This window comes from Sinocyclocheilus grahami, unplaced genomic scaffold, assembly GCF_001515645.1.
Source record: "Sinocyclocheilus grahami isolate Dianchi unplaced genomic scaffold, SAMN03320097.WGS_v1.1 scaffold138.1, whole genome shotgun sequence".
Taxonomy (NCBI): domain Eukaryota; kingdom Metazoa; phylum Chordata; class Actinopteri; order Cypriniformes; family Cyprinidae; genus Sinocyclocheilus; species Sinocyclocheilus grahami.
The window spans coordinates 1,112,516-1,125,941 of record NW_015505317.1 but is presented as its reverse complement, the minus strand read 5'-3'; the positions used below and the strand labels follow the sequence as shown (position 1 = coordinate 1,125,941).

The following is a 13,426-nucleotide window of genomic DNA, read 5'->3' as shown; positions in this document are numbered from 1 at the left end:
TTCGGACTGGAGTTTGAACATCTGCTTAATGATATAAACGGGAATCACCCACGAGCTCTCCCGCCAGCCGTCCCAGCACAGCGCAGGGGAAAGATTTCACTCTATCACTTTGTTTTAAGCAGCGAGGGCATCCCGGGGCTCGAACTTCGCAGGGTAGGAGGGGGTAGTGATGCTGGGTGTAACTAAAAAGGTGCCATTTTCCGGTGAGGTCCGGTTGGGGAGTTACGGAACGATCTCAAATCGCATAATCTTATTAACTGTTTATCTCCTGAACTGCAACTTTCTTTACCATGTTATTCAAGCGGCGCGCCTAGCGTTTTCTACGCGTTTTTAGGCGCGACATGTGAACTAAGGCCATAAGGCTGCATTTATTTTATCAAAAAATACAGTTAAACACAAATATTGTGAACTATTACTGTTTTCTATTTTAATATATTTTCAAATGTAATTTATTCCTTTGATGGCAAACCTGAATTTTCAGCAGCCATTACTCCAGTCTTCAGTGTCACATGATCTTTCTGAAATCATTCTAATATGCTGATGTGCTGCTTAAGAATTGATTTTTATTTATTTATTTATTTATTATCAATTTTGAAAACAGTTGTGCTGCTTAATATATTTGTGGAAACCATGATACACTACCATTCAAAGGTTTGAAGTAAGAAAAAAAGGGGGGAAAATAAGTTCCTACTTTTAAGCAAGGATGGATTAAATTGATCAAAAGTGACAGTGAATTAATTTATAATGTTACAAAAGATTTTTATTTAAAAAAATGCTTTTTGAACTTTATATTCATCGAAGCATCCTGAAAAAAAAAGAATTGTGGTTTCGACAAGGTTTCCATTCTCAATATCTATCCATAGATAGATAGATAGTCTGTTTTTTTTTTCATAGTATTTGAACCGTAGTCTTGGGACCTTGTATATCAGATGAAAGTATTTGACCATTGTGGAATACAGATGCTGACAGTCACAGACACAGGAAGAAACAAGAAATCCCAGCGTTCACTGCAATGATCTATCAGTCTCACTCTTAGCCCACTCTCTCAAGTCTTTTCTCCCCCCATTATATCCCCCACAATATCTCTCTCTAACACAAGCTTCCACTGAGCCCCAGACTTGACAGCGAAAGCCAGAGAGAGCGAGAGGAATGAGAAAGAAATATTCAGCGCCAATCCCGCCGTGCAGTCAATTTCACTGGTTAAGGTTAGGGTCAGGTGTGGGATAGGTTTAGGGGTTAGCATTTTTTGTAGCATAGTGTAGGAAATCAACACTTTAATTGACACAACCTATAAAAACTTTAGAATCAGCTGTGGGGCGGAGTTTGCACTGAAGTGGATTGGGGGGAAAAGTGCGCATGCGTGTCATGCGCCTGTCTGTCAATGGGAGGAAGCCACGCCCTATTTTGGAGCTCCCACCCCGTTTTGGAGTTCCCGCCCCCATTTGGAGATCTCCAGTCTGCAGTTATACCCTTCTCGAACGCTTTGGATAAAAGCAGAAAGCGGCGCGCCTAGCGTTTTCTACGCGTTTTTGGACTGGAGTTTGAACATCTGCTTAATGATATAAACGGGAATCACCCACAAGCTCTCCCGCCAGCCGTCCCAGCACAGCGCAGGGGAAAGATTTCACTCTATCGCTTTGTTTTAAGCAGCGGGGGCGTCCCGGGGCTCGAAATTCGCAGGGTAGGAGGGGGTAGTGATGCTGGGTGTAACTAAAAAGGTGCCATTTTCCGGTGAGGTCCGGTTGGGGAGTTACGGAACGATCTCAAATCGCATAATCTTATTAACTGTTTATCTCCTGAACTGCAACTTTCTTTACCATGTTATTCAAGCGGCGCGCCTAGCGTTTTCTACGCGTTTTTAGGCGCGACATGTGAACTAAGGCCATAAGGCTGCATTTATTTTATCAAAAAATACAGTTAAACACAAATATTGTGAACTATTACTGTTTTCTATTTTAATATATTTTCAAATGTAATTTATTCCTTTGATGGCAAACCTGAATTTTCAGCAGCCATTACTCCAGTCTTCAGTGTCACATGATCTTTCTGAAATCATTCTAATATGCTGATGTGCTGCTTAAGAATTGATTTTTATTTATTTATTTATTTATTATCAATTTTGAAAACAGTTGTGCTGCTTAATATATTTGTGGAAACCATGATACACTACCATTCAAAGGTTTGAAGTAAGAAAAAAAGGGGGGAAAATAAGTTCCTACTTTTAAGCAAGGATGGATTAAATTGATCAAAAGTGACAGTGAATTAATTTATAATGTTACAAAAGATTTTTATTTAAAAAAATGCTTTTTGAACTTTATATTCATCGAAGCATCCTGAAAAAAAAAGAATTGTGGTTTCGACAAGGTTTCCATTCTCAATATCTATCCATAGATAGATAGATAGTCTGTTTTTTTTTTCATAGTATTTGAACCGTAGTCTTGGGACCTTGTATATCAGATGAAAGTATTTGACCATTGTGGAATACAGATGCTGACAGTCACAGACACAGGAAGAAACAAGAAATCCCAGCGTTCACTGCAATGATCTATCAGTCTCACTCTTAGCCCACTCTCTCAAGTCTTTTCTCCCCCCATTATATCCCCCACAATATCTCTCTCTAACACAAGCTTCCACTGAGCCCCAGACTTGACAGCGAAAGCCAGAGAGAGCGAGAGGAATGAGAAAGAAAACAATTCTGCCATATGCTCAGTTGCACAATAGAGAAAGATGGGTCTATACGGAATAAAGAAAATGAATGTTCAAAACAGAACAAAAAGAGTTCCATCAGAATGGAGCTGTAGTGCAGCACCATGTCCAAACCAGAGTCGGCAAATGATAAAAGTAACTTTTTTGTCCCAACTGACTGAGCTTTTTGTTGATTGCTTGGTTTATATTTATGCTCTGTTATGTTCTGTAACCCTCACGGTAAAATCTCATCGGTCCGAAGTCCCACTTCACATTAAGCATCAAAAATCTTCTGATATCTATGACTGAACAGAGAAATCACTCCTAGCTCAACTTGTCACATCACACCTAGTTTGAACCAGGGAGGTCTGTTATAAGCTGTCTCAATAGCCCCTTTCATACCAGAATGACATTTCATTACACAAATGCGCTGTTTACACAAGCTACAGAGTTCCGTCTTTTTACCGATAAGATACCATTCACACATCAGTACCAAAATACCAGTAAACTCTGTAATGTCAGTCATCAGAAATTACCTTTAAATGCTGTGCCATCTTCTTCATCCTGCTGAATTAGGAGGAGCGCTTTAGTTACACTATCTGTCCAATCTGATAACATGTTCTAAACTTCTGAAGGGGATGATTACACAGAACATGTTTTTGCACACAAGGCGCATAATAGATACTAATAGTACTACAGTTAATATAATATGCAATAGCAACTGCAGAGCCACAGTGCTGATGAATGGAAAAGAAGGCTGGTCTCGAATGTGAAATGTGGTTGAATGGTCGGATATTCGTCTAGTACATGTTTACATAGAAAAAGAATTAAAAGCAGCAGTGCTTACTGTAAATATCTCAGACAGAGTTTTATGATTGGCCCAAAGTAGAATTCTTACATCAGCACAATCTGCCCTCATATGTGCTCATACCAGTAATCCTATTCCTTGTTTACCCATAGCATACCAGTAGCATACTGGTAATGCAACTTTTCATACCAGAAAATTACCAGAACTGATTACCGGTATTTTTCAAAAGGTCCTGTTCACACATGATCTCTTAATGATAATTTACCATGGGGCTAAATGACAGGAGCTAATGACAGTTGCTCAGCTGGCCTATGTGATTTAAATTCTATATGGACATAGAAGTTTTGAGCCAATCACCCGAGCAATAAATGCCATGTGACTAATTAATCAGGAAGATAACATCATGTTAATGCTGATTAGCTGATAACACCACATGGCACACAGTCACTAGTCCTTCACTAGTGACTATCCTGAACTGTGAAAGGCAAGCTCTCTACCCAATAATATCCTGTCACTCTGCACTAGGCTGTCAAAAAGACGTCAAATGAAATAGAAATCAGAATGTAAGGATTTCAGCAGACGCAGAGGAGAGGAAAATGTGCTCCAGGAGTGGATGAGAGGGAAGGAGAAGGAGTTACAGTCCTCCCACCGTCTCTCAGATTCCTGCTAGCATCTTTAGGGTGACCCCCTACTCATTCCCTGGCAGAGAGTTTGGAGGGGAAGGAACTTTAGCAGGATTAAATGGCTTAAATGTGGGTCTCCCTCTCATTACTGCCGGCGTTCCTATGACAATACGAGAAGGAGTGGGTGAGAGTTGGAGGGAGAGAAGGGGGGGCGAGAGATGCAGAGGGGGAAGACAGGAGGGAAGAGGACGATTGGCTGCGAGTTGTCTGTCCCATCTGGTCGCACACTCCCACACACTCCACCAGCTTTAGTGAAATGAGACGGTGAGCTTTCACGCTGTAGGCGTCCAGAGAGAAAGAGAGCTGGGAATGGTGAAAGGAGTGATGGGAAGGAGATGAGAAGGAAGAGATATATTAAAGGAATAGTAGAAGAGAAAGCTAGCGAAACGGGTTAGGCCACAAGGTTTGATGGATGGAGAAAAAAAGAGGAACAGCTGAAGAAATGGAGCCTTGCGGGCACCTGGACTCAAAGCGATACATTCAGTATAGTGCAGAGTCATGTATTCAGACATTTGACTATCTAGTCCACTTTGATGCTTATTCTGGCCAAGGTCCACCCCTTAGAGTTCAACACGTAAAGCTGCTCCTGAAAGGCTACTTTCCTGTAGACTTTGGTTTCATCCTTGCTCCTACACACCTGTCTGATATTTTTAAGTACTCCCGAACACCTTTATTAGCTGGTTTAAGTGTATATCCTTGATATGAGGGTCTGTGGGTCAACCTAAAATCAGATACAACCCTGTTATTAGTGCTCAAGGAAATCTAGTTCCATCTCTCCAAAAATAAATAAATAAACTGATTGTTTTTGGAAAAATGTAATGCCATGAACCATGAATCACCAAATCTTCTTGCTCAGAAGTCTGAATCAGAAACAGCCTGTGTTTCTTCTTATCATTTTAATTAGTGCTGATATTATCCTGCACTCTGTGGTGGTTCCTGGTTTGAGTCCAACTTGGTTTTAGTGATGGAAGGAAAGGAACTGTCTTTTCAGTGGAGAAAATATCCCACCAGATTGGGCACAAGGGGCATAATTGGAGCTGCCTGGTACCTTGTAACCTTGTACTTTGTACCTTGATGGACTTGTGTGCACCCTGACCCCTGAAAAATCCAATAAAGCTAGAAAGTTGTTGCCATTTTGTGTACAATATGTAGCGAATAGACCGAGTATGCCATCTAAGGCTGGGACTAGAGTCAGTGAGATGTGTCAGTAAAGGCTCAGACACACCAAACCAACATCAAAGAACTATCAACAACAAAAGCCGACTGTGCTGTCGCACCTGCACCTGGGCCAAAAAGTTGAGCTTGAACACGCAGCAAAGACTACAGCCAACTAGCCTGTAGGTTCCGTGCCTATGTGAGAGGAAATAACTCTCCATACCAGCAGTAGCAATAGCTGTATTCATTATACAAAAAGGGAAACCAGAAGAAATAGGACTGCGGATATACAAAGAGAACAGCCATCTCTGTGTGCCTTCTTGGCTTTCTTTCGTCACTTTCATTTTCTCTCATTGTGCACTGGTTCGCTAAGCTGAACAGCTAATCAGAGTGCTCTCTCTCACCGATGGGTTCCACCGCAGATTCGACGAGCTCCCAAAAAGCTGCCGACGGGGTCCGACTAGTGCCAATGCTAAACTAGTCCAACAGATGCTCAACAACAGTCCGACATTGGCCAGCGGTCAACCGTCATCTTGGTGTGTCACCACTTGGTGTTGAGTCAGAGAAAAGAGTTGAAAGGAGAGTCACTTAAGCCCTCGATATACTCACAGCAGAGCCCCAGAGCACACCTACCTATTATTTAACTGCCACTGATCAATGATAGTTCAAAGGCGTTAATCTGCTGGAGCAAATCTTTTCAGAATGTTAGCTTTGGTAAGCTGTTTCAAACTTCCAAAATGAACTTTATTTTGGCCTGATTTCGTTTGAAATGTCACACGAGTTTGTTCTTTGATTTTGCTTAAAGTACTGTATATCGGGGTCTTAAAGTTATAGTCAAGACATGTTTGCTCCTCATATAGATCCCTGTTAAAGCTGTGTCTGATTGTGTGTTATTGTGTTTCATTGGTTCTGTTTTATGTCTCTGTGTGTCAGGAGGCCATGCAGCAGTGGTACCAACACTACCATGCACAGAACTATGGCAACTCTAGCCAAGAGACAGCTGCAGTTACTGAATGCACAAAAGAGCAACCTCAGGTGAGTACACACATACACAGGCACAGTACTATGGTAATGTGCCCATTGTACAAAAAGAAAAAAAATGAAAATGTAAAAAGATTAGGGCAGGCATTCCCAAACGTGAGTTTGCAAATTATTAACTTACGAAAAGATGAAATGTTTTGTTTTTCCTGCATGTCATGTGATCATTAACTGACATCATGAACATACACATATATAGTATATTATTGAAATAGTAATGTTTTAGGTAGGGCTAGGTAAAAAAAAAAAAAAAAAAGGATTTATCGATTTTAATCGATTCTCATTTTTACGAAACGATATTGATTCTTAAATCCCAAGAACGGAACATTGTAGTGCGCCTCCCATCCAATAAATTAATAATAAATACAGATCTTCTCCTCCGCTTTAATACCAGTTATAAACATGAATGAACATCCAAAGGCCAAAAGAAAGAGTTCAACTTAGCAAAATCCGTATCCTGTCTCATGTAATCGCTCAATTAGTGTTTCAACCGCGGAAAGACGTCAGTATAACAGCTTGTAAACAATATGTCACGTAACGTCACATTTACCACAGAAGAAAACATATTTGGTGACCATAAACTTGTTAGTCAGCTAGAAAAATGAACTCTAGAGAGGAGCATTTTGTTAAATATGCACCATATATCATTCAATTTTGTACAGTTTTTCAATATTTCATTTATGTTTGGATAAATCTGTTAAATTTTATGACAGCGATTTAAATGTTTATATTTCAAAAAACGAATTGGAGCAGAAATATAATTATGTACAGTAATTGTAAAGTTAGTATTATAACTTTATTATTATAAAAACTTTATTGAGTGTAATTTTAAGTGTTTGTATACAAATCAGTTAATTTGAACCTTCAATATTATAGTAATGTAGTACCAGCTGACTCTCATGTATATTTTACAACATTAGTTGATTAGAGATTTTTTTTTCCCTTTTCAAAAATTTGCCATGTACTGTACCTGATTTTTATCCAAAATAATGTCAAATCGGAATCAAATCTAATCGCAAGCGTGTGAATTGTGAAAAATCGAATTGTGAAAAACCCATCCCTAGTTTTAGGGGGTACTTATTTTAGGTCTAAGGGGGTCTGCTGACAAAAAATAAATAAATAAATACATTTTTGGGAATCACTTAGTTAGGAGATAGAAGATGCCATGAACTCAAAATGTCATGACCAACAATAGAAGTCCATGGAAAGTCCCCACCATGATAACAAATGTGTTTGTGTTTGTCACAGGTGGTGGTCACCTCCTCATACGGAGACTACAGTTCCTACATGCATGCTGTCAGTCAGTACTATTCTCAGACGCAGATGAGCCAGACAGCTGCTCAAGTCTACCAGCACCGAGATGTCAGCAAGGTACTCTATACACACACACACAGAAACACATCATGCTTAATGATGCTCACTTTACTGTGTACATTAACTATCTCTGACCATCTCAAAACTTTACACACTGAAAGGGATTATACTGTGCAGGAATGCAAATACATACACTGCAGCAGAAATGCTAAACAGTTCACACACTTCCCAAACCTCACACATTCTCTAGAGGTAGAAATACTCCAGCCGTCATGCTTCTGACAGATGTCAGAAAAGTCAAAAGCCTGGACTTCCACTGTGTCTAAGTGTCTTGTGACTGACACGACATCTCTCTATGACAGGTCACTCTGTGACTTACTGCCGATTGTTCATACTGTCACAGACCAAAATAGGTTAGAAATTAGACTTTCATTTCTCTGTAGGTATATACAGTATGGAAACTGTATGCATTTAATCTATAATCTATACTGATTGTATGCTTGCATATAACAGCATGCATATTAAACCAAAATGTTTGTAAAATAAAATAAAAAACAATAAAGCTGTGTTACAGAAACTATTAATAAAACTAAGCTTTTATCCATGGTCTTTTTTTAAGCTGTAATGAACTACTATTCAAAAGTTTGGGGTGTTTTTTTAAGAAGTCTCATGCATTTATTTCAAATATTTATTAAAGTACTGTAAAAACAGCAATATTGTGAAATATTATTACAATTTAAAATAACTGTTTTCTATTTGAATATATTTTTAAATGTAATTTTCAGCAGCCATTACTCTTACAAACATTATTAGCCATTACTATTACAGTCTTCAGTGTGACATGATCCTTCAGAAATCATTTTAATATGCTTATTTGGTGTTCAAGAAACATTTTTTATTAATAACAATGTTGAAAAAAGTTGTGGTGCTTAATATTTTTGTGTTACCGTCAAACATGCATTTATTTACTAATTATATTATCGCCACAATGTGCGTGAAACATTGAAAAATTATCAAGAATTTCTTTTGCTTTAAATGACAGCAGCACTTTAGCTGCATGAACGCCATTGTTGCACTGTCACAAATTTGCTTATTTGATTAATGACCTAGAAATACTGACGAATCTTAATTACATCTTCATTCTAAAATTCTACATATTAAAGACTGCGAGCTGATTTATGTGCTGGCTTTGTGGACTGTATACACAAAATGTGTTGCGATAGAAGTTAGCTCATGTTTGTGTGTTGGTGGTATTTGTGTGGGGTGTAGGAGCTTATGTAAATGTGGTGGCAGGTGGTGTTACAGGTCAGACACACATTCCTTACTTAGTCTCATGACACTTTCAGGACATGGGATCCTGCTGAAAACACTCCATCACTCCTCAGCACAGCAGCTGGGCCAGTGTGTGTGTGTTGCATATGGAGAGATACTGTATAAGTGTATGTATAAATGTTTGATGGTGTCTCTCTATAGGAGGTGGAGGTGGTGAAGACCCCCTTGAGTGGGCCTCTGCACACCTCTCTGAACGGCACTGCTCAGACCCTGCTGCCCACCTACAGTGCCCTACCCATCATGCCTAGCTTCATCACACCAACTCACACGCACACACACGTGCCCAGTCCTGCCGCGCACACACCCGCCGCACCCTCAGCCACCGACTGGAACAACTACTATTATGTGAGTGTGTCTTTCTATATAAAATGTGTGTATAATTGTGTGTGAGAGAAAGAGAAGTGAAACGAACCACATATATTGTGACATATTAGGACTACAGCAGACACCTGAAAGATTACATGTGTTTAGATTCCAGAAAGGAAAAAAAAGTATCATTTCAGTAGAAAAGGTTAAGGCGTGATAACATTAGCATTAGTCCATTGTCCATTCTCAGTAGTGTAGCGATGCACGAAACATCTGTTTGTTTAAAGTTTAATGTGAAACCCACATGGGGAAGGGGTATTTTGCCATACAAAGTATTACACCCTTCTTGTCGAAATTTAAACAAATATTTTGTCCAAATTGACCCTTCGCAAAGACCCGCCCTGCTTCATTTCTGTTGCTATGTCCGACAAGCCATGGTGCTTTCACGCCACACATCATGTTGTCACGCAGTGAAAGATACATCGTGGAGCAAAGAGGAAACTGACAACATGCAGACAGACAAGACAGAGCAGGTTATTTTTGGTATGAAACCAAGTCTCATCTTTCAAATTTTGTCCTTTATTTAAGAAATTCAAACAATAAATACCGTTTTGTGGCTCTTTGATGTGTCGTGACAGATCGCTGTAGCGCCTCAGTTCAAGCGGCACATGAACCGATCATCTCTTCCTCTTTACTAGCTATAGCACGAAATAAACATGAATGAATCATCAGAAGGCATCTTGTTTCAACTGCGGAAAGACTACTATATACACCATTTTCCACCAACGTTAATCTACTCTCCTGTTTGGTTTATTTGTCAGACAAAATGGCAGATTTGGCGTATTATTGATTTGTCTGATCGCCTGTCAAACTCCCTGTGAAGAGTCAGTTTAGGCCCAGAGTACCCAGACCGTAAATGCTATGAACTGTGAGGTCTACCATAAGGGTCACTTCAGCTGTGGCCAAAAAACATGGGTTTCAAAATGGCCAATTAAATGTTATCGAGGCAGAAATAGGCTTCCATAGTTGAGTAAAAAAAAAAAAAAAAGGTATTTGAAACTTTATATTTCCAATATCTCTGAATGTGACTATAATTTCCAGTTGTAACTTTATATCCCACAATGACTTAGAATTTAATATTATGACTTTACATCTAACGTTGTGACTTTATACCTCACAATGTGACTTTATATGCCAAGTTGCGACTGTTGCTTGTAACTTTATGACGTACAGTATGATTTTATTTCTTATTTTAAACTTTATCTCGCAAATATAAAAATAATACCGCAAATAACTTTTTTTTTTTAACAAAAAAGAGGCAAAACAGTGTTTCCATGCATCACAGCCTCACAAAATGCTAGTAGTTATTTATCATTGCTAACCATAAAGTGTTCCATCAGACGTTTTGAAATGATAAATGAAAACACTGTTAACCTATGAGTGCAAAATGTCTAGTAATGGCCTTAAATATTAAATACCATTGCAACACCACCGTTTATTAGTTTGGGTTGTTGTGCTTTGTGCCAAGAACATTTTTTTGGTAAGTTTGACAAGGCCATTAAAAGTGTAAACAATGAAATATCAAGCACCATTTCAGTCAAAAATAGTGCAAGTGTGATATTTACCGTTCATAAATGCAAAATTTAAATGGAATTTTTTTTTCTATGAACCCTATATAAAATGCCCCGGCAATAGTACTAGTATAATTATATTAGACAAACAGAATGATATATGGAATGTTATTTAGAATGATAGAAAGACAGATGGGTAGATAGGTCAAGTGAATACATATGGTGTGTGTTTGTGCTCTGCTTGATGGTGAAGAAACCAGTAGGAGTCTGGCAGTAACTTTATTCTTCAGTTGGAAGTAGAAGACTGACACATTGAGAGATGAAGACCTCTAACTGCGCTTTGCTGATTCAAAAATAGGTGTTTTATTGTAGTGCAAGAGTCAGAGAAAATTCCTCAGACGTGTGTGGGCTGAGGGAGCTAGACGGCGTCAATCATTTACTGTATGGACCACAAAAAACCCGTCACTCATTTACTGTATGTCACTCAAACTCAAGCATACAGTGAACAATGAGTCATGTACATCTTCCTCAGCAAACAGGTGAAATCATTCTAATCACTATAATCACTTCTGTTATAATCAACCTCTTTCTTTCTCTCCTAGAGTCAGGCTAGAGGGCAGAAGAGAGAATACCCCACACTGCCGACACAGGAAGTGACATCAGAGGGGCCGTATGTAGGCCAGCACTCACAGGGTCTTGGGGGACAGTACGCCGACTACTTCAAGAAGAAGAGGATCTAACTCGTATGTTGCCGTTGTCATGTCCAGGCCTTAACTTTTAGTCTATTACTGATATTTATGAAAAGATTGTACAATTTATTGTGCGTAAGGAGGTTTATTCCTCTTCTTGAACTGTATGTGGATGTGGGTACTGTTGTTATTTCTGTCCGACGCCAGGCGGGACCTCTTAAGATTGCTCTGACTCTGTCCCAAATGATGCATTAAGATAATTGATATAGCTCTTTTTCTGTTCTGCCTGTTTACCTCTGCCCCAGGCGGGACGTACCATTCCACTCCTGAGGGGGGGTTTATGTGTCCGTGTTTTACTGTACAAATGGTTAAGGGCTGATAAAGATTGAGCTACACTCAGAGAATAACAATTTTCAAAGATTATTTTTTTCTGACAGGGTAGGGCATAGCCAATGTATATTGCATATTCTGCTAAATTGGTGTATTTTTTACTGTGTACAGACATTGAGGATATTATTACTATTAATGTCTTGCTTAATGTGTCACTGTTTATCTTGACTATCGATTCGCTTTCCGAAGTGTACAGGAAACGCGTGTTCATATCATTGAGGATTAATCTTTAATGTGTGTCTTTGAACATACTGCTGTATCTGTAGGAACGATCAGCCATTCTGAATACTGCAGGAGCCTTAAAACACGGCGCTCAGAGAAGACATGGCTAAGGCAATAACCTCTACCTTCTCTGGAGAAACTACGTCAAGGTGACTTTTCCCCCAGGTGTCGGTGGGATGGCCTCCACACAACTTTCAGCTACGATGCTGCCAGTGGTTTCTTTTTAATAACAGTATGAGTAATAATACATTAGTATAGTAGTAGTAATAATCTGCTGGAAGGGTGTCAAGGGTCGGAGGCGTTACATATAGGATAAACACCTGGCAAACAGCCCTGATGCAAACACCCACTTGGTAATAATTTAACATAATGTCTTTATATGGATATTAGTGGTCTGTTATTCTGTGGTTTAATCTCTTTTTCTTTAATGGAGAGAGTCTGTAATTTTGGTGAGTTTATGCTGCAAAAAATCTGTTTTTAATCCATAGCAGTTATTTAATTTTTTTGCTAAAATATACATTTAAAAAGATAAATATACTTGAGAGGCAAAATATGTGAGATATTCAAATGATCTATGTTGAAGATTAGTATTTTATGTTGCGTTGCGTGGTAGAATTGTAAATTGTTTTTCTTATTTTGTAAACTTAAAACAAGTGGCATAAATCTCCCAATGGGACAAATAAAGTCTTAGAGGGATAGTTCACTAAAATATGGAAATTCTGTTTTTATTTACTTATCCTCATGTTGTTCCAAACATGTGGAACCCAACAGAAGATAGATAGATAGATAGATAGATAGATAGATAGATATTTTTTTTGTCCCCCATAACAGTGTCCCCCACCCATGTATTATTTATATACCATTACACTGTAGTATTTATTAATATTTTGAATTCACTTTTATATTTTCAGTTCTATTTTTAAGCTGAAAAAAAAATATATATATATATATAAAACTTTATTTTTCTGTAGTATTTATTAATATTTTGAATTAACTTATTTTCAGTTTTATTTTTAAGCTGAAAAATAAATATATAAATATATATACTGTGCAATTCTAGTACTTCAACTTTGGCATGTCTAATATAATTTTCATTTATAAGTTTTAAGTTTTTCATCCAATAATTGAATTTTATTTCAGCTTTATTTTAATGAAAACATCAATAGTTTTAAGTTTAGTTTTAGTTAACGATAACAACACTTCTCTATACAAAGTCAGTGAGGTCTAATTTTG

General features: G+C 38.3%; 1 protein-coding gene across 2 annotated transcripts in view; it reads left to right on the top strand.

The window, feature by feature from the left end:
* The window catches only part of LOC107591176 (ribonucleoprotein PTB-binding 2-like), a 73,013-nt gene extending 60,356 nt beyond the window's left edge, over positions 1-12,657 (top strand). For both annotated transcript variants that reach the window (XM_016280247.1, XM_016280248.1), the window contains exons 12-15: positions 6,265-6,366; positions 7,618-7,740; positions 9,157-9,360; positions 11,495-12,657. In XM_016280247.1, the coding sequence (XP_016135733.1) occupies positions 6,265-6,366; positions 7,618-7,740; positions 9,157-9,360; positions 11,495-11,632 (567 nt within the window). In that variant the 3' untranslated portion in view covers positions 11,633-12,657. The remainder of the gene's footprint in view (positions 1-6,264; positions 6,367-7,617; positions 7,741-9,156; positions 9,361-11,494) is intronic.
* Positions 12,658-13,426: the final 769 nt, after the last annotated feature.